Source organism: Carassius carassius, chromosome 15 (assembly GCF_963082965.1).
Source record: "Carassius carassius chromosome 15, fCarCar2.1, whole genome shotgun sequence".
NCBI lineage: Eukaryota > Metazoa > Chordata > Actinopteri > Cypriniformes > Cyprinidae > Carassius > Carassius carassius.
The window spans coordinates 13,776,701-13,803,309 of record NC_081769.1 but is presented as its reverse complement, the minus strand read 5'-3'; the positions used below and the strand labels follow the sequence as shown (position 1 = coordinate 13,803,309).

Here is a 26,609-nt window from a genome sequence, read left to right as displayed (position 1 = left end):
TGCGGGACGGAGAGACGGAGAGAGAGTTAAGTGCTCTTCGAACGCTCTTTCCGCCATCAGAGCCATCACTCATGCTTTGACGTACAGACACTTTCTCTCTCTTTCTGTCTTTTATCTTGTTCTTGCATTGTTTTTCAGTCTCTTCCTTTCTCGAAATGTTTGCATTCCCCTTTTTCCCAGAGCAAAATAATTAACTCCCTCCTGAGTCCAATTCCGAATCCACAAATACCGGATTATCACATGGTATAATAAGTGGATTTTAATCTAATTACCAAATCTGTCTCCCTGATCCTCTTGCAACCGCTATGAAACTCAACTAAAACGTGTGAGCAGCCACACACATCAATGGGATCTTCGGTAACTGTACAAATCCTGGCAGACAGATGTAACGGTCCTGGAAGAGTTCACACAAAAACATAAACTCTGTCATCATTTACGCATCATTATGTGATTCAAAACCTGTAGGATTTTCATTGTGGAACAAATGTTATTGTCTCATGCTATTTCCATACATGAGAATAAGGGATGTCATGCTTGAATAGTGATGATAAAAAAAAAGCCTTGGCGAGTCATATTTGAATGAAAATTAAAGCATTAAATAGCCTTTTGGGTTACTTTCAGCAAATAAGGTTTTACATTTTAGACTTTTCAAAACACAAAGCAATGTTTGTTTGCCCTTGACTTTGTGCATCTTGATTGAACGCATTGGTTTTACACACTGTAAATAACAATAATTATTTTCATGGTAAAGCACTGTAAAAATGGTTATTGGTCAGTTCTATATTTGATGAAAAAGTATAGTAGATCTAATGAGACATTTCATGTAATTTAACAGCAGTAAAATACTGCTAAACTCACAGTTTTTGGAAGTTAAAAAGAACAAGTGATCTATAAATTTACCGTGATCTATAAATTTACAGCACATTCCCAGAGTTCCCTGTCAACTTTTTCTCAAAATAATTTCTTCTTTATTTTTTCTTCCTTTGATTCTTTTCTCTTTTTTTGTTATCACTTATGTACTGTACATGTATAGTTTTATGCTATATTTTGATATCTATTTTTCTTTTTTACATAAATTTCACTTTATTTTATTTTTATTTTATAAATAAAAAAGTCACTTTTTTGACGTTGTTTGAGCTCTCATAATTATTACTGTCACTGTATGGAAAAAGCAGCCAGAACATTCTGTACATTTCTCATTTTGTGTCACAGAAAATAAATAAAGGGATTGTAATGGCATAAATGTATGTAAATAATGACAGAATTTTCTAAATTGTGCATTATTTTCAATGTTTTGATTTTTTTAGCAGTCAAATCCACTAACAGATGTGTGTGTGGGGTAAGTTTAGTACATTCTCATGACATCTAAAGAGCTATAAATCAGTTTGTCATCGGTACATATTGATGAAATGTGGTAAAAAAAAACATTTCTTTTCTTTCCATTGCTACTAGACCCTCCTTCCCGCTTTCTCCACCAGTCTGTTTCTTTCTCTTCGTCTTTCTCTCATTGTCTCTGTCTCTGAGAGCTCTGACTGGCTGCTTTGTTTCTGATGAGATCACCATCATGCTGAACTTGTGCTAACAAGCAGCAGAGGCAAAAGTGTATATTCAGGGCATCGAGATATACTGTACATCAGACAAGCTGGCATACATTGTAGTAAAAAAGAGCAAGACGTAAGTTTGTATTTATGTGTGTGTGTGCATATGCATTTGAGCGACAGAAAAAGAGAGAGGGAAAAGTCTTTTTTTGTGTGCTTATACGTGCAAGTGTTGTATCTTACACGGGTGACTAGTTCTGTAACAATAACAGAAGATAAAAATGAAGTCAAATCAGATCATACAGGATAGGCAAGAAGGAAAATATGCAAGTGTGTGTGAGACTGACTCACCAGCTTTGCCTCTGAGTGCATGGATGGAACATGAGGGGAGGAGCATGAGCTGTTGTGGGCGGGGCCTTGCATGCCCATCATGTTGGAGCCCATAGACATTTGCCTCTCCAGCTGTACCCACAAATGTGAACAAATTATTTCACAATCAAACACATTAATGCTTCAAACATCTTGAATAAAAGTTAACAAGCAAGCTACAGTGCAAATGTGAGCGTATGTCCCAAACATTTGCTGACAAAATAGCAGAAAAACATGAGAATTAGTTAAAGCTAACTTCTAATTAGGTAAATGATTACCTTCTCTAGAGGCAAAATACATACATTTTATATTTAATGTTTTCATATGTAAAATATGTTTCAGAAACATACTTTAACTTTTTATAAATAATATGAATTGAAATATATTAACATATGGATAATAATAATAATAATAATAATGTGATTATGTGATTAAGGTAATTAGCTTTACTTTAGAGATGAACTTGCTAAACAATGTCATGAAGTTAATTAAGTTTATTAAATGTTTATTAAATGTGGTAAAAAAAAAGGTGGTAATAAGGTTTTTACATGTATTTTCTTTATTTTATAAACACCAAAATTATCAATAATTAAATATTTATTCATAATCTAAAAACTTTATAATGGTAGGTTTTTATTATATCCAAATTTATTAATACGTTTTTATTTATTCATAAATTATATCTTATATATATACGCATTATATAATATTGTAATATATTTTATTTAGAAACATCACAATTGAAGGAAGGTGAAGGTGAAGGTGAAAGGAAGGTGAAGGTGAATTATTAATTCGTTAAGATTTAAGTATTTCTAATCTAAATGTTTTTAATTAAAAATAATGTATTAAATTGTATTTTTATTTTGTTATTATTATTTACATTAATATAACATTTATATGTTATTTTAGGTTTAGGATCATGCTGTAGTATTTAAAAAAAAAAAAAAAAAAAAAATATATATATATATATATATATATATATATATATATATATATATATATATATATATTATATTTTATATTATATAAGTTAGTCTTAGAAAGTGCTATTTAGATAAGTAAATATGTATGTGTGTGTTTGTGTGTGTGTAATGTCCAATGACCAAATGTCCCAACAAGGATAGTAAAACCTGAAATTTTTTACATTTAGGGGACTTGCCTGCGTTCCCCATTAGAGAAAAAAAAAATTAAATAGTAAATGATGTTTATCTGAAAGTGTAACAATGCAAACAGTTTTTCTGTAAGGGGTAGGTTTAGAGTTTTAGGGTTAGAGGATAGAAATGATCGTTTGGTCACTATAAAAGTAATAGAAGTCTATGGAAACCTAACGTGTGTGAATGTGTGTGTGCGTGTATATGTTTATCTATGCATATTCCACAATTCTGCGGGAAAAGCAGCATTCAAAGACAAGCTAAGAGAGGAAGCTGAATACTGCAGAAGTGTGAAGCTTAAAATAGGACTATTAACAAGACCATAAACTAAACCAAAGTTCAGTTCTGTAGGAAAGACAGAATGTCTTAATTCAGAAAGTCTCAATTAATTGCGCACGAAGACTGAAATGGAGGTTTTAGATGTTTGCACTCATACAAAACGCGCTCTGGTGATTTACGCTCAGTTTAAGGTGAGAGAAACTGTAAAATTGTACTTTCAAGGCGTGTGTGTGTGTGACATTGAGAGAGACTGGGGGTCCTGTTACTAAAACCCAAGCTCTCCCTCCGACCCCCCTTTCAAACCCCTGATGACCTATAGCAGGGTGAAAGCGCAGCAGCCGCTGTAATTATTGGAGGAATATTTGGTTTAAAAATATCACCCCACCCAGCACCCCTTTCCTGGGATGTCAATCGAGATTGAAAAAAACTCCTAGTTTAATTTAATCAACTCTGTGCTTTTACCTCCATAGCCAACATGGACTGGCTTATGTTACAATGAGAACATGTGTCATGTCATTAGAACCCTCAAACACACACACACACACACACACCTTCCTCAACCTGCATTCAGGTTCCTAGTGACATATCTGAAATAGAATTAAACCAGATTGAGTACTGATAGAAAATTACACCTCTGCTGATGGGCTTCCTGATAATGCAGCCACTGATATGGGTCACAGCACTGGAAAAGGCATTAATTTAAAGCAGACCACTGAGAAAAGCATGAGAATGGTCTATGAAAGATGAGTTTGTGTGCGTATTAATGCGTTTCGGTTGTCAGAGGCATCAGGAAACCATGACTGGGAAGTGTAAATGCATTGTGTGTGTTTATTTATGATCTCACAGGCATCAGAACAGCAGACGATCCTTGCATAGTCGGGTCAGGTAACGTGCCAGGCATGGAGGCCGGCAGTGGCTGTCGCTGTCTGTTCCTCAGGTGCAACAACGAGGAAAGGGAACCAGGCACTGGCCTAAGAAAGAGAACCAAAAGAGAGAGAAAAAAAATGAAGGACAAGTGAGATTAACTGGTTATTCAGATGAAAGTTCAGAAGAAAAATGACATCAGAAAAACCCATTTGTCTTTACTAGGAAATTGTACCAGACAGGCGGCGAATTCAGTTTTTAATAGTTCCTAAGAATTTTCAGTGCCTCATTCGGTCTTAATTTAAGGTATAGTTCATAGAAAAATGACAAATCTGTAAGCATTACTCATCCTCATGTTGTAAGTTTAGGAGCTATTTAAGCAGAATATATATATACAAAATATTTAAAAAAATAAAAAATAGTTAAAAAATAATAGTATCACTTTAGTATAAGAACAAATTCTCACCATTAACTACTGTAGTTGCTTAGTAGCATGACTATTATTAACATATTGGCTGTTTATTAGCACATATTCTGCATAACCATATTCTACATCCCTAAACTTACCTAATATCTAAACTTAACAATTACCTTACTAACTATTGATAAGCAGCAAATTAGGAGTTTATTGAGGCAAAAGTCGTAGTTAATGGTTTGTTAATAGCAAGAACTGGACCTTAAAATAAAGTGTGATCAAAATAACATATGCCAAGTTCTAAGAAATATACTCTTTGTATTCACATGCAATTTTCAAGAAACGTTTACATCCTAAAAACATCTCTAAAATGGCTCAAAAAATGTCATTTGGTGTCATCATTAAATAAAAAACAAAAAAAATTATTTACACCGTAAAGACAAAACAATTGTTTTTTTCACAAACACTATGAATTATCAATTTATAATTATCAGCAACTTCGTTTATACATAAAGGGGGCTTATATTTATTAATCTGATATTTTAAAACATTTTTTTTTTTTTATCAATAGCATCATGTCATTGACCCTTATAACAGAATTGAAATTTTTGGGTGAACTATCCCTTTTAGAAGTACTCAGGCATGCACTGATAGACAGAATGGCTTTCCCAGCAAGAGACATTCAGCTAGAAGCTCTCAATGGAGGTTTACTGGCTCTTGTCTTAAGGCTGATCAAACCCTGCATTCTTCAATAAAAGCGTGGGTGTGGATGAATACAAAAAAAAGATGGCGAGATGAATTTGACAACAGCTCGGTACAAATCTCTCTCATAGTTAGTGAAGTCTGCTATCATATGTGAGAGTTTAATAGCATAATACAGTCAACATCTATAAGCCATTCTCTCATACAGGTAATGCACTTAAAATAACCTCAAGTGTGGCACACAATAAGTAGTTTCTACACACTAACTGCTTTAACTTCCTCTCCGGGTTGGCACAAAGCTATCACTTCCCCTAACCGCACTGATATATAGGCAGATTGTGTCAAATATAGCACTCACTAACTTCATTATATCACCTATAGACTTGGACTATCACACAGTGTGGAGAAACGCAGCTTGTCTGAATAACCTTTAGCCTTGGATGACAAGCATTATTTCAGTCTGATTGGAGAGCTGACGGACAGCTGAAAGGGAAAGGAGGGGGTCCCCACCTGAACAAATACCTGTATTTATCTGGCCTAAATAGCAGCATTTACACTGCATGATTACTGTGTACGCATACACACACATAAGCACATACGGTCATTAACATTCTGACATATTGTCATTTGTGTCTAACACTCCAATCCATCACATGCTTAGCAAACTCACATCTCTGAAACACACACACATATACACACCCAGCTGAGATTTGGCTCATATTTTAAAGGAATAGTTCACCCCTAAATAAAACTCACTTTATTGTGAAAACTACTCTTTTCCATAAATGAAAGTGAGGCAGTCAAGCACCAAAATCGACAAAAACCAACAATAAACTACTATACATTTTTATTTCCTAATATTTGTATAAAAAGTTGCCATTTGAGACATTTGTGTGAGAAACGGTCCCAAATTGAAATGGTTTTCTATAAATATTCCTCTGAGCTGTCAAATCTCAATTACATTTATTCAAGTATGCAGTGTTAAAATGTCACAACAGGTTTCGCAAAAACCTGTGTAAAAATATGTGTAGCTTCTTAATACTTGAAATGGTGTATACAAGCTACTTTTATTGGACTTTATGTTATATTTAGAGCTTGAAAGCCCTAATCTCATTCACTTATGATATCAAGTAAAAAGACTCTTTTTGCGTTCCACAAAAGACAGTATGTGAAAATGGTATGAAGGTGAGTATAAGTTTACAAAAGATTAATTTTGCAGTGAACTATTGCTTTGATTAACACATTTAGCAAAAAAAGTAAAAAGCTAACAACATTAGCATTCCGCTAATAACGCAAAACCTGCACTCATCAACTGCCAGTAAAGACTGAAACTGCATCCAAAATCGCAAACTCTGAGTAGACTTTTGAATTTAAGTACTTTGCGACTATTTTATTAAAGTATAAATGTGTGCAGTATGAATGTAATCCAGACATAGTTTTATGAATACTATGAACTTGGACATCTACTCTTTTCATATAATGTTTTTCTACTTTATAGTAGGGAAGTACTGTATGCATATACAGAGGCAGCCTGAGCCGGTCTCCTTTTGTTTTCTAGTGTAAATTAAATATAAAGGACATTTTTGATTATAAAAAAAGTTTTATATTTTTGCATGGAGAACAGCCACAGCTCAGCTCTGAACCACCATTCAGCCAACACAGGTTGAAGAAAGTCTTGGCCTGTTACCACTGAGGTGAAGGAAAAGAGAGTGGGAAACAGAGAAACAGAGAGCGGGGCAACTCTCTACGGGCCAGTCCTGCTGCACATTAAATCTCAGCGAGCAGGAAACGGTCCTAATTAAGAGCTCAATCTGGCCAACGGGAAGAAAGACGCTTTAGACGCTGTACAGGTTCCCTGTCAAACTCGCTCACTTGCTCCTCAGCGAGTAAGAAATAAAAAGTGTCAACAGAGAATAAAGAATAAACTTGTTATGAAAGGGCAAAATATCATAAGACAAAAACTTTCCATACACCCAGAATTACTGCTCATGTGGGTGTAAGTGCATGACTGTCTGTGTGTGTTAATGTGTTTGTATGGTCTAGTGTATATTTTGTATTAATGACAGGCTGTCATTTCAGAGGGGATAATAAGACCCCCGGAGGGTGAGGGGTGGGCATATGTACACACACACACACACACACACACACAGTGCAATCCTGACCCTCTCCTCTCACATTACGCACACTTTCTCCTTGTTCCAACATGACATCACTCCTCCCTTTCTATTCCTTGCCATCTTTTCTTTTTCTCTCTCGATTTCAGCAGGATCCTCCACTATCATTCTTTCTGAGCTAAAAGACACCAAACCCAACCTCACTGACCTTCCTAGAGAGCCTTAAGTCTTGGAGAGTTTCAGATGTTACTCTATCCTCTCCTAGCGTATAGGGTTATAGCATCACAGGGTAATCTCACTGTGACTTTTTCAAGCATTTACAAACAATACATAATGCTTTCTAGTACAGAATAGGCAGCTTTATTCAGGAAACACAAGCAGAAGTCTGTTTAAATCATTGTGAAAGGACTGTCACTGTATGTAAATTGTCACATATAGCTCAATGCATCCATTTATGCAAGAATGGTTTTGAGAATGATTTACTCAGAAATTCATTCAGTTTGTGTTTAATAAATGGCCCTTAGAGAATCATATGCGCTTGTAAAATGATCAAATCTAAAATAAAAATTCTTGAAGAATTGAAGAAGATTAGACTGATTCATGGTAACATATTCACTGAATTCTAGAACAGAATCTAAGTAAAAAATAACTGAGAATGTATTACAGAGTATAATATTGCAAGGAATAAATCTAGTAGGTTTTTACACAGACATTCTAGAACAGAATGTAAAGGAGAATATTGAAGATTTAGAACAAGATTTACTAAACAGGGCAAATTGAGATGAGACTGCAATCCCATAAAAGCACTGATGTGAGTGTAAAACGCAATATATCAAGAGGAGGTCAAATCAGCATCTCTCGCAGACATGTAAGCACAAAATGGACATGTTTTTTTGGAAATTAAATAATGGCGTAAATAGCAGTAAGAAAATGTAAAACATTTTCAAATTCTATGAATTTTATGTTCTAGAATGCAGTAAATATGGCTCTAAAGTGTTTTAAATTTCTATTAGTGATTTACTAACAGCATTAAGTCATGTAATGCAATTAGTCAATGTCACTTTTAGAAGCATTGTAGAAATCTAAAACACTTTAAGAGCCATATTTACTACATTCTAGAACATAAAATTCATAGAATTTTAAAATGTTTTACATATTCAACAAATTCTAGAGCAATCTAAAAGAACATTAAAGAATTATTGAAGATTACAATTTATGCTAGGGACCTTTCAATGTTCTACATTTTACAAAATCTAAAGAAAAGTCTAGATTAATCTCGAGGACACTTGAAGTTTGTGGATTATAGAAAATGGCATTCAAAGCATTCTAGAATGCAATTAAAAAGACAACATTCTAAAACTATAAATTCTAAAAGATTCTGAATGGTAATATTCACTGCTTGTCTATACATAATCAAACAAAAATACTGAATATTTCTAAACGATTCACGATTCTGTATAGTGATATTCAACAAAGTCTTGGATACAATCTATGAGGAATTTAATTTTTTTTTCACATTTCAGATTATACACATAATCAAGCCTTTGCATAAGCAATACATGTTGCATTCGGCCTTTGTAGGCTGTCCTGAACATAATATTTCATCATAAGTGCAGGCATAATCATATTAAATTCTAGAATACAAAAAGACAAAAAACTCTGGACAGTGATAATCAATTCATTCTATGCATAATTGAGAAGGGGAAAACAATTCTAGAAAGGTCATTATTGTGGATATCAATACACATTCTCCATTCTGGAATGTGACTCGCAATGCATTTTGAACACTAAAATCTAAAATGGAATTTTAGAAAAATTATGGATTCTACACATAATTTAGGCCTTTCCATAACCAATACATGTTGCATGCAGCCTTTGTATGGCTGTCCTAAACCCAGTATAAACAGAATATTTCATAATCATAGTAAGTAGGAGATATTCTAGATTCTAGAAAAAGTCCTTACTCTGCATATTGATATACAATGCTTTTCTCTCTCTCTCTCTCTCTCTCTCTCTCTCTATATATATATATATATTAGGGGTGCTCAGATCACGATCGGCCGATCATAAATGCGCATCTCGTCAGTAAAGCCGGTTCTCTAATCAGCGGTAAATTCCCTCAGGTGCGTGATTTCACATAGAGCAGCTGTTACTACACAGAGCCGTTGTTAACTGAGAAGATGCGCAAATAAACGCTGAAAATGAACGTGGATTTGCGCATCTTCTCAGTTAACAACGGCTCTGTGTAGTAACAGCTGCTCTATGTGAAATCACGCACCTGATGGAATTTACCGCTGATTAGAGAACCGGCTTTACTGACGAGATGCGCATAACGATCAGCCGACCGTGATCGGAGCACCCCCAATATATATATATATATATATATATATATATATATATATATATATATATATATATATATATATATATATATATATATATATATATATATATATATATATATATATATATATATATATATATATATATATATATATATATATATATATATATATATATATATATATATATATATATATATATATATATATATATATATATATATATATATATATATATATTTTTTTTTTTTTTTTTTTTTTTGGTATATTCAGTGCTATTTTATACAAAGTCACTGACGTTTTCTAGAAGTTTCTGGATTTTGGATAGTAATATAAATTGCATTTTTGAACAATTTAGAAGGGAATTTCAAGAACTTTAGAACATTATCAGATTGTACACATAATTCAAGCCTTTTCATAATCAATACATGTTGCATGTAATCTATGTACGGCTGTCCTTAACACAGTATAAACATACTATTTCATAATCATAGTAAGTTGGAGACATTATAAAGTTGTTTAAATGATACTATAAGTGCATACATTCATCTCTACATGCCCAACTAAAGTGACTTCAGCATTAAGAGGCTTGACTACTACTTCAGTGAGAGAGAGAGAGAGAGAGAGAGAGACGAGAGCCAGAAAGAGAATGAGAGAGAGAGCCAGGCACAGTCAGCCCACTGACTCATATCCTTCCCTTCTGACTCCACTCCAGCAATGATGTAATGCTTACATCCCCCCCCCCCGCCACAATCTATCTCTCTTTTTAAGTCTCACCATCTCTCCTGCTCTCTCTGAATACCATGTTCTCTCTTTCTCTCTCTCTCTCTCATTGCACCACACTAACTTGAGCAGACACTGCAGCAGCGATAGTACAAAAACGTTTTTTTCTTTTTTTTACATTCACTGTGTGAATGTAACCAAAACAGCCCGAGGCATGGTTCCAGCCGCTGGGTGACGGTGGTGCGGTCTCCATGGCAATGGGCCTAAACAGCGGGAGAAACAGAGGGAGGCCAAACAGCTTGCAGCTGCCTGGCGCTCCGAGTAAACACAGCACAGGACCTGCCCCTGATTTACCACTTTAATCACACTCAGAGAGAGAGTGCGAGAGAGCGGGCTTGCCATGGGCCCAAGGACTGCAGAGTGGGTAGAATCATATGAATCTGATCAAATAAATCAAGCTGAAAAGGGCCATGAGGGAGCCTGAGTCTCATTAAAGACCGTTGGGGATGGGGCGATGAAAAAGCACCGTTCGGAGGAGGGACTTCGTTGACAGGCGGCGGTGACATAGACATAAAGTCCATGTAAAGTCGAGGCCTGTCAATGAGAACAACGGCGAGAGACTTATCCTGGAATACCTCGGGGCGAGCAAGCATGGCACAGCTCACCACAAAGCCCCAATTATGCACGGATACATCTCTCATCGCTGCCGGCTGAGAGAGAAAGAGTGTGTGAGGGGGAAAGAGAGAGAGACAGACAAACAGAATGAGTGGTTTGGCTCAAAGCCAGCCAGTTGTTTCTTCCCGAGACCGAAACTATGCTGAGAAGCTCTCCAGCATGACTGACCCAGGGAGGTTTTAGGCTCCGCCCCGGCCTGTCAGTCAATTCATCACACTGATTTGAATCCTTCCCATGGCTAATCGATAATGCTTTTAGCCATGGAAATGCAAAAGACATGTAATAGCGATTTAAACCATTCATTGTGAAAAGATGGATGAAACTCCAACATTCAAGTTAAAAAACCTCTTTGTTGCTGTAACATTAAGTTTACTGGGGAAAGTGTTTAATTCCACACCAGCTTCTTTTGTAATAAATGACCTTGCACACCAAGGATGATAACTATTATAACTATAACATTTTAATAATCATTCCGATTCTATGAGAATAGGCAAGTCCACAGTCTCCACAACTAAACAACACAGAGGAACGATGTCTTTGGAATCACTTTCAGAAGGATTTTTACAACTGATGAACAATAAAAACATATAAAAACACAGTCAATAAATCTACCCTACTTTAAAGAGCTCGAGCATTTAAAGAGGCAGAGTACATAAATGCAGCATGTGTTTATAATGACCAGAACATTATTGTGCGTTGGAGTGGACGCTAATATAGTTTTCTTTATAGTTATAGTTTTTAGTGTGAACAGGCTTTAATAAGCACAAAGTGAACATAGAATTAAAATAGACACTATTTGTTTTAAGTAAGATTTTAGTCTAAAGTATACTTCAAGCAAAATCGAAGAAGAAATGGGTGATGTGATTTTGAACAAAATCTGGCCAAAGTTTGGTCGGAGTTCGTTTTGATGGTTTGAAGCAGCTCACCAGGACAAACTTTCCAGACAACTTTCCGCACCCCAGAAAGTTTGCAATCACAAACTTCAAACCCCTTTTTATCCCTGAGTGAAGAACAAAAAAGAACTTTGCAGTCTATAATGGGCCATTTTTTGTGAATGAATCACACATATACTGTAATTCCAAAAAATTACACCTGTCATTTGAAGACCACTTCACAAGATCCTATCAGTTCCCAATGAAAATCCTTATAAAACAGGTAACAAATGTTCTTTTGTGTTGACTTTAAAAACTGTGAAACCAGCCATCTGCAATGTAAACCTTGAACTTTATCACATTTTTTAAATAAATATAATACAATGAAAACATACCATGTCTATTTGTATTTTTGCATTATATAAATATTTTCATTCTTGGGTGAACTATACCTTTTAAATACTAACTTGTTTAACTTTATTGATAACATTTTTTAGTTTTAGTTTTAGTTTTTTTTTTTTACATTTTCAAAGTCCTAAAACTTTATTTCCCCATTAAAATTTGATGTTATATCGCACATGTTCAATGTGATCTCAGACTTATGGACCCCACAGTACACCTGTCTCTCTTTTTTATATCCATATAAAAGACTTTATTTTATCACTTTGTTTCTCTTGTCTATCCAGCACACTAGATCCTTTCCTCTTTCCCTTTTCCATCCTTTCATATTCTCAATCTAGGTCCCCTGTCTTCAATCTACCCCTGATCCCTCTCTTCCTCTGACCAGCAGTTCCTGTCTTCCTGATGTTTGCTCCAGGGGTCTCTCTCTTTCTCTCTTTGTAGGAGTGTGTGCGTTTCTGCATGTGTCTGTGTGGTGGACGAGGGATGACACAGTGGTGCTGGAATGAGAGGAGCAGGGCCTGGGCGTTCCTCTCCAAACGCACTATTAAACCCTACGCCGTACACAATGAGCTCACTCTAATTCAGCTCAGATGTACATCCTGCCTGCCTGTCTTCTCTCTCTTTCTGTTTCCCCCTGTCCTCTGAAATTCTTTCTCTTTCAGACATGCACAAGACATACACACTCACTGGGTATCCAGTAGATGCCACCCTAAATGGAAAGATCTTTTCAGAGTGGGTGACCACAAGTTTTGGCTTTCTCAGCATGGTGTAATTAGCTAAAACATCAACCACAGTAAGTTTTTTTTTCCATCAGAGGGTTCACAAAGTTTAAATCCTAACAATGAGGCTCTGCATTTCTGATCAATGTGATTGAAAGCAGTCTGTGAAGAAATCGATGACGTCTGTGTTTTGGCCCACAAGAGGAACCAGAGGGGGGGTGGGGAGGGTATGGGAGAGCTCTCCTATGCAGCCTCGTACAAAAACAACACTGCACGCTGCATCGACTAGGGTGAATCAGAGTCCCAAAGAGCAAGTATCAAGTTTTGACAGGTTGGAGTCATAAAACTGCGCAGTATGTGAGCGTTTCAATTCTACAGTGTCCTAAGAGAACAATAATCAAGTTTTGTTTCTTGTCTTTTATAAGAGAAAAACAAAGGAAATCATAAAACATACAGTCATGTTGTAATATAGAAAATCTCACTGTACAATATAAAGTTGCAATTGTGAGATAAGATTACAATTATGAGAAATAAATGTCCCAAATATAGGAAATAAAGTCACATACAGATATAAAGTCAAAATCACAATAAATACATTTATTATAAAGTCCCATGCAAAGTACAAAGTAAGATTTTTTTTTGTATTAGGGCAATAGTGAGGTAACTGTGAGATAAAGTTTGAAATCAGACAGTTATAATATTTTATATTATATAAATTCCCATTGAGATAAAAAAGACAAAATTACAAGAAATAAATTCACAATTTCAAAGTCACATGCAAAGTACAAAGAACTATATTTTTATCATTTATTTTATGATTTCTTTTTTATACAAAGTCTCAATTTAAGATACTAAAAGTTGCAATTAAGAAATATAAGGTTGCAATTGTGAGAAATTTCTGAATTATAGGAAATAACTTTGTGAAACTGAAAATCACAATTACAAGAAATAAATTCAGAGTTGCGAAGTATATTACACAATTACAAAAGTTCAAGTCTCATGCAAAGTACAAAGTTAGATTTTAGTTATGATTAATATTTAATTGGAAGCTATAGTCATAATTACAAAAAAATACAGTCAAATTGTGAGCTATAAAATCAAAATACAAGCAATAATTGGCACACAAGGCACAATTGCAAAAAAAAAGTTGAAATTAGCATATCAAATGAGTAGGTCAAATGACAAACTCGATCTGATGAGTGTGAAGTGATTGTGATGTGGTTAAATTAAGTACTGTGACTTGAGCAGCTATGTCAGCTACTAAGAAAGCTATCTGTGTGGTTAAACAAAATTATTTTCAGGTCAAAGAACATATGGTCCCTGTTGAAAAATCCAGTGTATGCTGGTTATTTATGTTTTAAAGTATGCCTGCTGGTTTGAGCAGGTTTAAGATGGTCATGTGCTGGTCCTAAGCTGGTCCTGAGCAGGAGCTAGTTGCTTAGGACCAGCTTCGAACCCACATACAGTATGAACAGCTAAAAACCAGCTAAGGACCAGCTTAAACCAGCTCAAACCAGCAGCCATGCTTCAAAACATACCTAACCAACATATGCAGTTTTTTTCAGTACGGGTGAAGCATGTTCGTAGCACATGCCTGTATACCTACAGACTGTATTTCATCAACGGTCAAGAAGTAAGTTCCCCATCAAATTCAGTAGGTACTCAGAATGGAATTCAGACACACCCCTTTCTAACGGTTAGAACAGGTTAACATCACTTCCTATTCAACCACCAAAAATACCACACAATCTTCCTGTTATTTATGGGTGTGAAAACCAGCTCCTCTTATGTTTAGAGGTGTGAAAACACACAAGCATGCAAACTGCACGCACTGCAGCAAAGTGAGTGGTTCAGGTTTGCTTCAACTTTCAAATGGCATCGAATTCGCAGTGGAGCTACAAGAAATTCCTGCAGGCACTTGGAGGTTTGCACAATTCTTTTAATAGTGCAAATGCATAAAAAAGCATTATTCCGGTCCAGCAGCCATATCACCCTGGAGCCCAAGACCGGTTTCCCACTGAAGCTAAGCAGGGCTGAGCCTGGTCAGTACCTGGATGGGAGACCTCCTGAGAAAACTAGGTTGCTGCTGGAAGAGGTGCTAGTGAGGCCAGCAGGGGGTGCTGTGTGGGTCCTAGCGCCCCAGTGTAGTGACGGGGACACTATACTGTCAACAAGCACCGTCCTTCGGATGAGATGTTAAACCAAGGTCCTGACTCTCTGTGGTCATTAAAAATCCCAGGAAGTCTTTCGAAAAGAGTAGAGGTGTGACCTCGGCATCCTGGCTAAATTCGCCCATTGGCATCTGACCATCATGGCCTCCTAACAATCCCCATATCTGCTGATTGTCTCCTCTCCACAAGTAAGCTTGTGTGTGCTGGGTGTTCTGGCGCAATATGGCTGCCGTCTCATCATCCAGGTGGATGCTGCACACTGGTGGTGGATGAGGAGATACCCCCTGACTATGTAAGCACTTTGAGTGCCTACAAAAGCACTATATAAATGTAATGAATTATTATTATTATGATTCATTTTACAAACGTCAATACGTCATGATATTTAGGGCCAGATTTACTAAACAGGGCGGTAACACTTTATAATAACTTTCATTGATAAATAATTAATAAACATTATGTAATACTTAATGGATCATTAGTTAATATATATATTCACATATCTAGAAATCTGAAATAATGTGCTTGTTGTTGATTTTAACAGATGTTATACAATGATTAAAAGCTTTTACTGGTGTAGAGGTGTGATACGGGAAGGTTAGGGACAGGTTTGGTGTATGGGTTGGTTTAAGGGTTGGGTAAGGGGTCAGCAGGGTACAGGGGTCGATTTGATTACAATTGTTTTTTAATAAATTATAAATCAAGTATTTTCTTAATTTTCATTTACACTCCCCCCCCCGCCATTCCCCACGTTGATGTATGATTCAAGGAATATTCTGTTTTTCAACGATTCACAATCGTATACTAATATAACTGTTGAGGCAATAAAAACATGTTTTGACCCCAAATTATGATGTGTGTAATGTCTTTACCAAGCATTTAGCTAAACTTAACTAACCACCCTTTACACAAACTTTGTTACAGTAGCTAAAAGTCCAGTGGCAATAAAGATACAATTTTTTTTTTAAATGTTTATAAACATTTACAAATGATGAATAGTCTCAACTTTAGATTGGGTACGCCAAAAACATGAACAAATGATTAATAAATTATTTGTAAAAATTTTAAAATGGGTAAATTCCTGTCATTTTAGACACGTTTTGCCATCAAAATGACTGCTCAAGAAGGTACTAATGATTAGTAAATGTTTATAAACATCTACAATTGATGAATAGTTTCCACTTTAGATTGGGTACTGCAAAAACACAAACAAATAATTAATAAATGATTTAAGACAAACAACAAAGAACAAATATATGACCATTACAGACTGGGATTATAAATTAATGAATATATTAACATGAATAGTTAGTGAAGTGCTTTAAATGAAAAATTACAAATTATATAAGTACATTATCTCATATGTCTAGATATGTGAATATATATTAAGTAATGATTAGTTGTATTGATTGATTTATTAATGAAAGTTATTATAAGTTATTATAAAGTGTATTAGTGCGCAATGCATGGGGAAAATCCTGTGTGTGATTTACTGACGCAATTGCGCACATTAAAGAACACAGATTCAACATCTCATTTCCATAATGACCATCGTAATCTGCCAAGAGCAGCTCAAATTAGCACCTGCATTAAGAAATGCTTATTTGGGGCGTTAAACAATGCTGCAAATACCCGTAATTTGCCAAACGCAAATGTTAATCATCATGTTGCATGATTCAGTTTAATACTTTCCTCCCATTTATTCTGCGTCTGAAAGGGGAACTCATACAAATGTCAAAATGTCACAAACATTAATTATTACATAGGCTATATACAGTATATGTATAGGCTACACACAAAAAACAAATAGCTTTATCTTGATTTTGCATGAGATGTTATAACACTCCAACAATTCTGATGAAGTTTTTTTTTTCTTCTGATTCTTTAGTAATAGAAAAGGAAGCGTGCTATTCAAAAGAGCTATTTTTGTTTTATGAAGTTAAAAGTCTTAATTAGCATGCTACTTGTTAGCATGTTTGTAGTTTTGCTAAGTGTTATTTTTTTTATATGGAATGCAAATGTTTTACTAAAGAGTTATTTTGATTTGGGAAGCTAAAAGTCTTAATTAGCATGCTAACTGTTCGCATGCTTGTTTGGCAGTGATTAATACTGAGTGTTGAGAATTTATTTTAATATTAACTGCTCTGGTTTCACTGGATGTTTCACAGGAAACGTTTCACAGGAACTAACACTGAGGTTTTCCTGATTATCAGTTCATATGGCACCAACGACAGTTTGCCTTGCCATCCATTTTGTATCTTGTCGGTCGCAAGAGCGTTTCGACTAAAAATGTGTGTCAATCACCACATCTCCAGAAGAAAAGAACTATTGTTGCTGAACTTATCCTCCACTATCCATCTATCCTTCAGTACGGCTACAGCTCAGACACTAGTTACATTCAGTATTCGCTGATACCCGTATGTTCTCCAACCCCTGGACTTTCTTATGACAAAGAGGTTGAGCTCCCTCACAATGTTTTATCTCAAGCCGACTGACTATGTCTAACATATTTAACACTGACATGACTCAGGAACAGATGTTAGTAATTCACATGCAGCGAGCATTTGGACCCTTTGAATAGCCATGACATTCAGATTCCCTGTGCACTGTCTTTTCCCTTTCCTTTTTTTCTGTTAGTCCAGTCTTTAAACTGTTTTTTTTTGTCAAACTCCCTGTATATGTGAAAGACTGTATTCCCTTCTGAAAAGACCAGGTTTATGGTGGTAAGTGCTGGTTTTTGATGCTTGTTGGTCTACCTTGTGAACCATCATACTGTAGCCAATCAAAATACAATGCAAGTCAGTGGGGTCCAAAAATACAACTGGAGCATTCTTCAAAATATCTTTGTGTTCACAGAAGAAAGTAAGTTAAGCAAGTTTGGCAGACATAAGGGTGGGTATAAGATGAGAGAAATTGGCATTTCTACAGTATATTAGCATCCCGTGCTAGAGACAGGCATCCAAAATATAACATATGCTGGCCTTTTTAGCAGGGCTGGTGTGAATGAAGGGAAAAACCCAGAGGAACGCTTGGAGAATCACAGGAGAAGTTGGGGGTTGAGGGTCCTTGCGTTCCACAGCTGTGGGCCCCCCGGCTGAGCCCTGTTAAGCAGACAGACTCGAGGAAAGCCAATCTTAATTGATTCCAAGCCTCCAGATCTCTTCAGTAAACATGGCGGAGCAATGAAAATGACTTGTTATCCTAATTCAATGGACGCTGTGTAACTCTGTCGTCTTCAGATCCAAAAAAGCTCAGAAAACAGATGGACCCTGGATTAAGCTTACTGTAGTCATTCACAATCACTGTACAGGTAATTACATTTGTAGACAGGGGTGCAGAAAACAAATCTGGTTTTTTAGTTGTAAATTTTACAATTTACTGTTATTTTCTATTTATTTTATCTCATTATATTATTTTATTTTATATAATTTCATGTGGCTACCTGTTGTGTCTGGAAGATGTGAGTCAGTACTGTAAGCCAATACTGCGTGTGCAAAGTGCATGTGTCAGTATTGCTCATTCTATTTCTGATAATTTAACCAGGGACAATATATTCTTAGAAAGCAGACAAGCTTAGTATGCGCTACTGACAAATCTGCCTACAATTAGCCCCTAAATAGTGAGTCTTCTCAGATTATATATACACACAGTATATAGCTGATATCATTTCACCATTGCAAATAGTAACATTCTGGCTACTCTGTAAGCCTGCCATCTGATACAAATGTATGATTCACCCCTCTTTTCTAGGAACAGTGTAATATTTAGACACTAACATTTCACAACAGCAAAGTATTTCTAAATCATGCACGTCAATACTACAAAACTTTTTAGTTCAATCATGACAAGATTCTTCGGTTCAGAGAAGCAGGAAGAGAAGATTAAACAGTTTGTGGACAGAGGCACTAGCTGGCCTCGATGGCTTCCTGCGGGAAGTGGAGTGTCTGTGTTAAGGGTATTGAAAGCCTTTTTCCCGCTGAGGTGGACATTTCCAAACACACTGATACACGCTTCCATAGGCTGACCCCTGACCCCCACAGTTCCCATAACAAAACAACACTCTCACACTTATGGAGTCATAGGGAGTTGCAGTTTTCAGTGGACATCAATGAAGATTTAGGGGGCAAAAAGACTAAAATTAAAATGAAATAAATCTTCATATCCAGGTCACACACACATACAACACAACCAGAGTGGGGTACAACACAACCACTGCCCCGTAGGATATTATCGTTAACTACAACCATAAAAAAAAAAACTTTTTTATTTTAAGTTTAATTTTAAGTAACTAAAATAAAATAATAACTAAAACTAATTAATAAAAATACCAAAAAAAAAATCATTTTAATATTTAAAAAACAAATACAAATGCAAAAAAACTAATTACTAACCAAAAATATAAAAATAAAAATATAATTCAAAATAGATTAACAGAAAATATCATATACATCAATACCACTAAAATAACATTAATACTAAAATGATAAATATTAACTAATTTAAATAATGAGACCTGGAGTAAACATTTGCTTAATTGCCATGAAACTACATAAAATTTCCATTCAAAAAATGGTTTGGATGTATAATACAATTTTCACATAAATTTAATTTTGTATTTCTTTTGTTTGATTTTGGTTTGAAATGTGACCCATACAAGTTCTTGACAGATTATATGATATTGACCAATTACTTTAAGACTAGCACAGCTTCTCTCAATAAAATATACAATTTCCATAAAAGGCTGAGGACTTTATGATATCTGAGCTGCATGAATTTTCATCCATAATGAGTGTTATAAACTGTTTCTTTACAGCTTTAGCACATGCACACTCACGTTCCAACACAAAAACAGCATGGGCATTGCATATTCTCTGCATGAATTCATATTCACCTCCCATTTCTACTGCTGCAATTTAAAACACAGCAGAGCATTCACAGCAGCTTTCAGCATTACTGCCCCTGCCCCTGCCCCTGCAGAAACCCTTCTAACAAAGAGTATTGTGCAGATGGTATACAACCATACAACCCCCCCCCCCCCCCCCCTCCCCCCCAATTAAAATAAATAACTTTGGTTTGGTCATAAAAATCTGTGTATTTTTCATAACTTCTTTACAGATTTGTCTACTAAAAAGTGTCTACTAACATCAAAAACTTAGTTAATGCAGTAAAGCAAAGAACTAACTAGTCTCTCTCTCTTTTTTTTCGACTGTAATTCCATCCCTTTCCCAGAAGAAATGCACTGTCAGACCATCAAGCAACTTGACTGACAGGCCTTCCATCCAATATTCACAAGCTGTCCAGTCTGGGCATCTACATTCTATCTTGTTTTACCACTGGCATAAAGATATGCAGTATTTCTTCAGAAAAATCATCAAACATATACACAAATATGAAGTTAAGAGTGTGTTACTGATTGTATATATACAGTAAGCTTCTCCAAACACTTAGGGACTGATACCCGTACAGTATATCAATTTTCTAAGTGACAGTTTAATTATGAAAATCTTTTGTTTTACACATTAAATCTGTGATTTTGGAGCCAGCTGCAGACCAGACCCTCTAATCTTCATCCTAAACCTCCACCATGACTGAAAATGATAGTGTCCTCTCCCTGCAGCCTATCATATGTTTCAGGTGGTGATTATACTGCAGACAGGGCGCATTCTGACGCAACAAAGAGACAGAGAGAGAAAGACATCAAGAAATAGGGAATAAGGCTGTTGGAGAAAAAAGAAAGACGGGTCAGCAGTGGGATGTGTTTGCGCAAGAGGGGCGTCATCCCAAAAAGCTGATATCCCCACCAGAGCTGTACCACTGATGTCATCACTGTGGAACACACCCAAGCTGGCTGCACGACACAGAGAACTTTAAGAGTCACTACAGGGACAACTGGAAAGATTCACAAACTCACACACGAGAAAAGCATGGAACTTCCAAAGAGTGTTACAATCTTCCCAGGAATGTTAGAATGTGCTCTTTCAAGGACATTTGGCTGATTACTGTAATTGTTATAGCGTTAAATAATGATTTGCTCTTTTCAGTGAACGTTTTTAAGAAGCAAGTCTCTTCTGTTGTCAGCAATGTGCTTTTTTAAGTGGGTAAAAGTGTATGAGAGTGTTGGTGTGGGTATATGAAACTCTGAATGTGTGAAATGCAAAACCTCATCAAATGCATATCTTCACGTTGACCCCCATCTTGATTTTGGGTCTCATTTTGTTTCAAAATTTATCGGAACATATTTTGATAAATTAAGCATACGTCTCCTAATCACAAATGAATCCTCTGCAGTGAATGGGTGCCGTGAGAATAAGAGACTAAACAGCTGCTAAAAACATCAAAATAATCCACAAGTTAACAATCATGTCCATAATCCATTTTTAATTTTTGGGTGAACCGTTCTTTTAAGAAAGAGACATTCCAATCCGAATCCAAGAATCCAGCTGTTGTACACTGCTGTCCACATGACATACAAACAAACTCTAATTTAGACTCAAACACAGTCTTTTGAAGAACATAATCACTACTTCTCCACCTTGTGCAAGTCAACTGCTGTATTCTGATAGGAGAAATACAAACAGTGGCATGGACCTTGGACTAATATTAAACACTAGCCATCTTCTATTGAACATTGTACCAGTGACAATGTTCATGTGATGATGAGTGGGGCGACTTACCCAATCTGTCTGTTGGTGGAAGGGGCTTGAGTGATGACAGAACTGGACTGAGGAGAAGGCAGTGCCTGCTGGATCACTATGCTGCTGTCGTGGTTGGCCATTCTTGAGTGGGCCTGCTGGTGCTGGTTAGAGACCCCCTGCCCATGAAGACTGATATTCTGTTTAGAAACACAGAGGTAAAACATAAACTGAAGAAAACTCCCTAAGAATCTACCCTAAAGTAAAGTACTAGGAGCAGTAATATTAGTGAAATTAGGCAAAATTTTGCTTGCAAAAAAGATCCATTGTCTCTTATCATTAGTGTAAGGATGCATGAAGCTCAAACAGAAGTTACCCTCAAACCATGCAGCTTTTCATACCTGCAGTAGGAGTGGAGTGCTATTGAAATGACTGGATTTAGCATGTGGAAATACATTAATCTGTGGTAAATGTGATCGCAACGCAATACTTTTGTTTATGTCCCCATTTTTCATGAGCAGACCTCAAAGATCTAAGACTTTTTCTATGGACACAAAAGACCTATTTCTCTCAAATATTGTGCACAAATCTTTCTAAATCTGTGTTAGGGAGCACTTCTCCTTTGCAGAGATAATCCATCCACCTCACAGGTGTGGCATATCAAGATGCTGATTAGACAGCATGATTAATGCACAGGTGTGCCTTAGGCTGGCCACAATAAAAGGCCACTCTAAAATGTGCAGTTTTATCACACAGCTCAATGCCACAGATGTCACAGGTTTAGAGGGAGTGTGCAATTGGCATGCTGACTGCAGGAATGTTGTCCGTAAATTGAATGTTCATTTCTCTACCATAAGCCGTCTCCAAAGGCATTTCAGAGAATTTGGCAGTACATCCAACCGGCCTCACATCCGCAGACCACGAGTAACCACACCAGCCCAGGACCTCGACATCCAGCATTTTCAACTCCAAGATCGTCTGAGAGCAGCCCCCCCAACAGCAGCACAAACTGTCAGAAATAGTCTCAGGGAAGCTCATCTGCATGCTCGACGTCCTCATCTGGGTCTTGACCTGACTGCAGTTCATTATTGTAACCAACTTGAGTGGGCAAATGCTCACATTCGATGGCATCTGGCTCTTTGGAGAGGCGTTCTCTTCACTGATGAATCCCGGTTTTCACTGTACAGGGCAGATGGCAGACAGCATGTATGGTGTCGTGTGGGTGTGCGGTTTGCTGATGTCAACGTTGTGGATCGAGTGGCCCATGGTGGCGGTGGGGTTATGGTATGGGCAGTCGTATGTTATGAACAACGAAGACAGGTGCATTTTATTGATGGCATTTTGAATGTACAGAGATATCGTGATGAGATCCTGAGGCCCATTGTTGTGCTATTCATCCACGACCATCACCTGATGTTGCAGCATGATAATGCACGGCCCCATGTTGCGAGGATCTGTACATTATCCCTGGAAGCTGAAAACATCCCAGTTCTTGCATGGCCAGCATATTCACCGGACATGTCGTATACGACAGAGTTTTCCCGTTCCTGCCAATATCCAGCAACTTTGCTGGAAGTGCTCACTAACACAGATTTAGACAGATTTGTGAACAATATTTGAGAGAAATGGGCTTTTTGTGTATATAGAAAAAGTCTTCTGAGTTCAGCTCATGAAAAATAGGGGCAAAAACAAAAGTGTTGTGTTTATAATTTTGTTCAGTGTATATATAGCAGCCTCTTTGGTTTAGGCCACTTTGATACACGCCACACTTTATTTGATGTGTGAAAAATGAGGTTTGTTGGTCAGAAATGCACTCTGTTGCTCACTGGGGACCACACCTTGAAAGCACTATTTAAAGTTGCACCTGTTATGGTTTAGAAGATAAACAAGCGCACAGAAATCTACTGAATTTTTTTCAGTAGTTTTCTTTATTTGCATCAACTAAAACCGATTACTTTTTTGAAGAGGAGAGATTTGCCAAGAATAAATTGTGATTCTGACAGTGCCATTTATTTGCAATATCTATGTAGTTCTAGTGCTCACTAAAGGAATTATCCACAATCACATTAGATGCACCCACAAAAATCTGTACTAAACACAAATCTGTACAGAACACATTTTAACGGTTAGTGGATAGTATACAGCAGACTACTGCAATCTGATGTACTTTACTGACACAAATTATAATGCTTTTGCTCATCATTACACAAATAACTGCAGCCATGATCAACCAAAAATGTATACACAGCATCTACCTGCCCTAAAAAAAACACATCCTTTAAACACAAGATATTTGGCTTCCACATTTGTTTTCAGTATATTTAAGACAAGCGCAGCAGAATTCTCTTAAAAGGCTTTGGGCGATATCTCCCTTACCTGTCTGCACCTGAGTGCAGCAAGTCCTGCTACAACCTGCTGCTTGCTGACTTGGCATGGTGTACTAACCCTAAACCTCAAGTGTAAACTCCCCAGATTAACAGACACCATCAGTTTATCTACAGCGTGGCTGTCAGGCAGACAGTAGGATGGTGGTCACTGAGCCCAGCCATCTTGTGACACAGTAGTGGTGCAAATGGTAAAACAGTCATTAGTGTCGAAGGTGTCGGAATGCGTCATTGTCAGACCTTGACGATGCATGATGAAAACATCCGCAAGAGTTTGGCTATCACCAAGGATTTACAAATATCATCCTTTTCATCACTTTGAAATAAGACTTTTTAGAGGGTCTATATTTGTTATAAGCAACGACTAGAGTTAAGTTCAAAGTTAAGTTCAAAGTTGCTTAAGTTAGTTTGAAGTCAATATACTCACATACTTATGTGAAGCATGTTTCTGGTTTTAGACCTGAATAGAGATCTTGTCAGCCATTATGTAGTTGCCTACCTTTTGGAAAAGCATCATACATGAAAAACAAGGCTATGATGCCTTAAAACAGGCAGCCCACACAGTTTTGGAAAAGAGTGTGTGATATTTGATATCCAGACAAACAACTCTCTTTATGAACACAGCTGTCAATCAGTTTGAAGCTCAGCTGCCACTAGTGATCTCTGGGTGTATCTTTACCTGCTTCAGCAACTGAACCTCCACCTGCCTGTTCTGTATGTGTGTGTGATCTGTCCAAAGCTGAAAGTCTTAAGTGACTCGTCGTTATGGTGGATGGGGTAATAGTGACAGCGGCCATTGGCATTGAGACTCACACTATAAGCTCACCTGTTTGTTGTCCTCCTCCTCCTGAGCTTTGCAAAACTCCTGTTCGATGGAGCAATCCAGCTCGCTGAAGAGACCCACCTCCTCACAGTTCTTCAAGAAGCGCGTTGGGGTGGGTGTCTGGTCTAGAAACATTGAGGGAAATTTTTTTTTTTTAATTTAGCAGGGTGTGTTAGTTTAACTGTTTGCAATGACATTGAAGGCCTAATAGGTTTGATCCTCAAGGAAAACGTCCCATTTTTTGTAAATCTCTATTTATTTATTAATAAATACATATTTATAAATTCAGTGACACAAAAGCACTTATATGTTGCACATTTTTAATTTCTGAATTTAAATTCATTTTCATATTTTTGAGGGCATGAAGTGAAAAAAAAAATCTGGATGGTACAGCTATGATAATAATATGGGTAATTTTACCCAAATTTAAAATTAACATTTAATTTATTATGGTCAGTTATTGTCAACTCTGCATGAACAAAATTCTGAATGTTGGCTTCCTGACGACAAATCCGCATTTCTGCACACAATTTACAAACTGAACCCAACCCAAACAGCTAAATAAAAGCTTCTGGGGGGACCACTAGGATGCATTTCTAGCTTCATGCCATGTCTCTCTCCACTCAGGCTGTGATTCAGTCTTTTCATTATTTACCCTTGTCAGAGTTGCAGATCAGATTTCTGGGATCAGCTTTTGGTTTCTCTCTCACTTTGCATTCTTTTACATGCAGGACCTTCTTTCAGTTACTTGCTTGCTAACAAAGGTGCACATGTATTTCTTCTCGTTTGCTCAGCCTCTTTCCCTCAAACACACACCATTGAAAAATCACACACACACACCTCTTTTGAGTTTGTGGTGGGATGATAATTTCTAGCCACTACTGGAACCACATAGTAACTCATTATCTTGTACCTTATCAACCCCACGATGAATATTACAGTCTACGTAGACTGAACCGCACATCCAGGACTGGTAGAATCCTGTCAACAGTTTGATTTCAGGATCACTGATCCATGATGTGTACAGTATCTTGATAGAGGAGCATGAATTATATAGATATATTTAGATGAAAATACTCTTGCATATTATTGATAACAAATAAGAGAAAAATGAGATTGTCCAAAAAAAGTAAAAAAAATGCATGTGCCAAGTTCTTTTTATTCATGGCTTCATACGGTTATATAATGATCAATACAGTTTTTCTCAGTTGCTTTGGTACATTTCTTGAATCATCCTTGAGATTTGCAAAACAGTAAGTGCATTTCTCAAAACAACTCGTACAAATAGCAAAACACAATGCATTACCTGCAAAAGCCAGTCTCTTGCTCAAAATCCTTAGTTCATCTCTCAAAAATAAATATCTGTGTCAATGAACATATCAGTGCCATCAGAATGACAAGTCCTTGTGTCATAGTTTACGGATGGACAGTCAA

General features: G+C 36.5%; 1 protein-coding gene and 1 pseudogene across 3 annotated transcripts in view; one reads left to right on the top strand and one right to left on the bottom strand.

Annotated features, from left to right (window-relative positions):
• creb5b (cAMP responsive element binding protein 5b) overlaps window positions 1-26,609 on the bottom strand; it is an 83,134-nt gene that overhangs the window by 42,929 nt on the left and 13,596 nt on the right. For all 3 annotated transcript variants that reach the window (XM_059567483.1, XM_059567484.1, XM_059567485.1), the window contains exons 4-7: window positions 25,179-25,300; window positions 22,011-22,168; window positions 4,182-4,308; window positions 1,890-2,000 (exon numbers count right to left, since the gene is read on the bottom strand). In XM_059567483.1, coding sequence (XP_059423466.1) covers window positions 1,890-2,000; window positions 4,182-4,308; window positions 22,011-22,168; window positions 25,179-25,300 — 518 coding nt within the window. The remainder of the gene's footprint in view (window positions 1-1,889; window positions 2,001-4,181; window positions 4,309-22,010; window positions 22,169-25,178; window positions 25,301-26,609) is intronic.
• Window positions 15,141-15,257, top strand: LOC132159015 (5S ribosomal RNA; annotated as a pseudogene).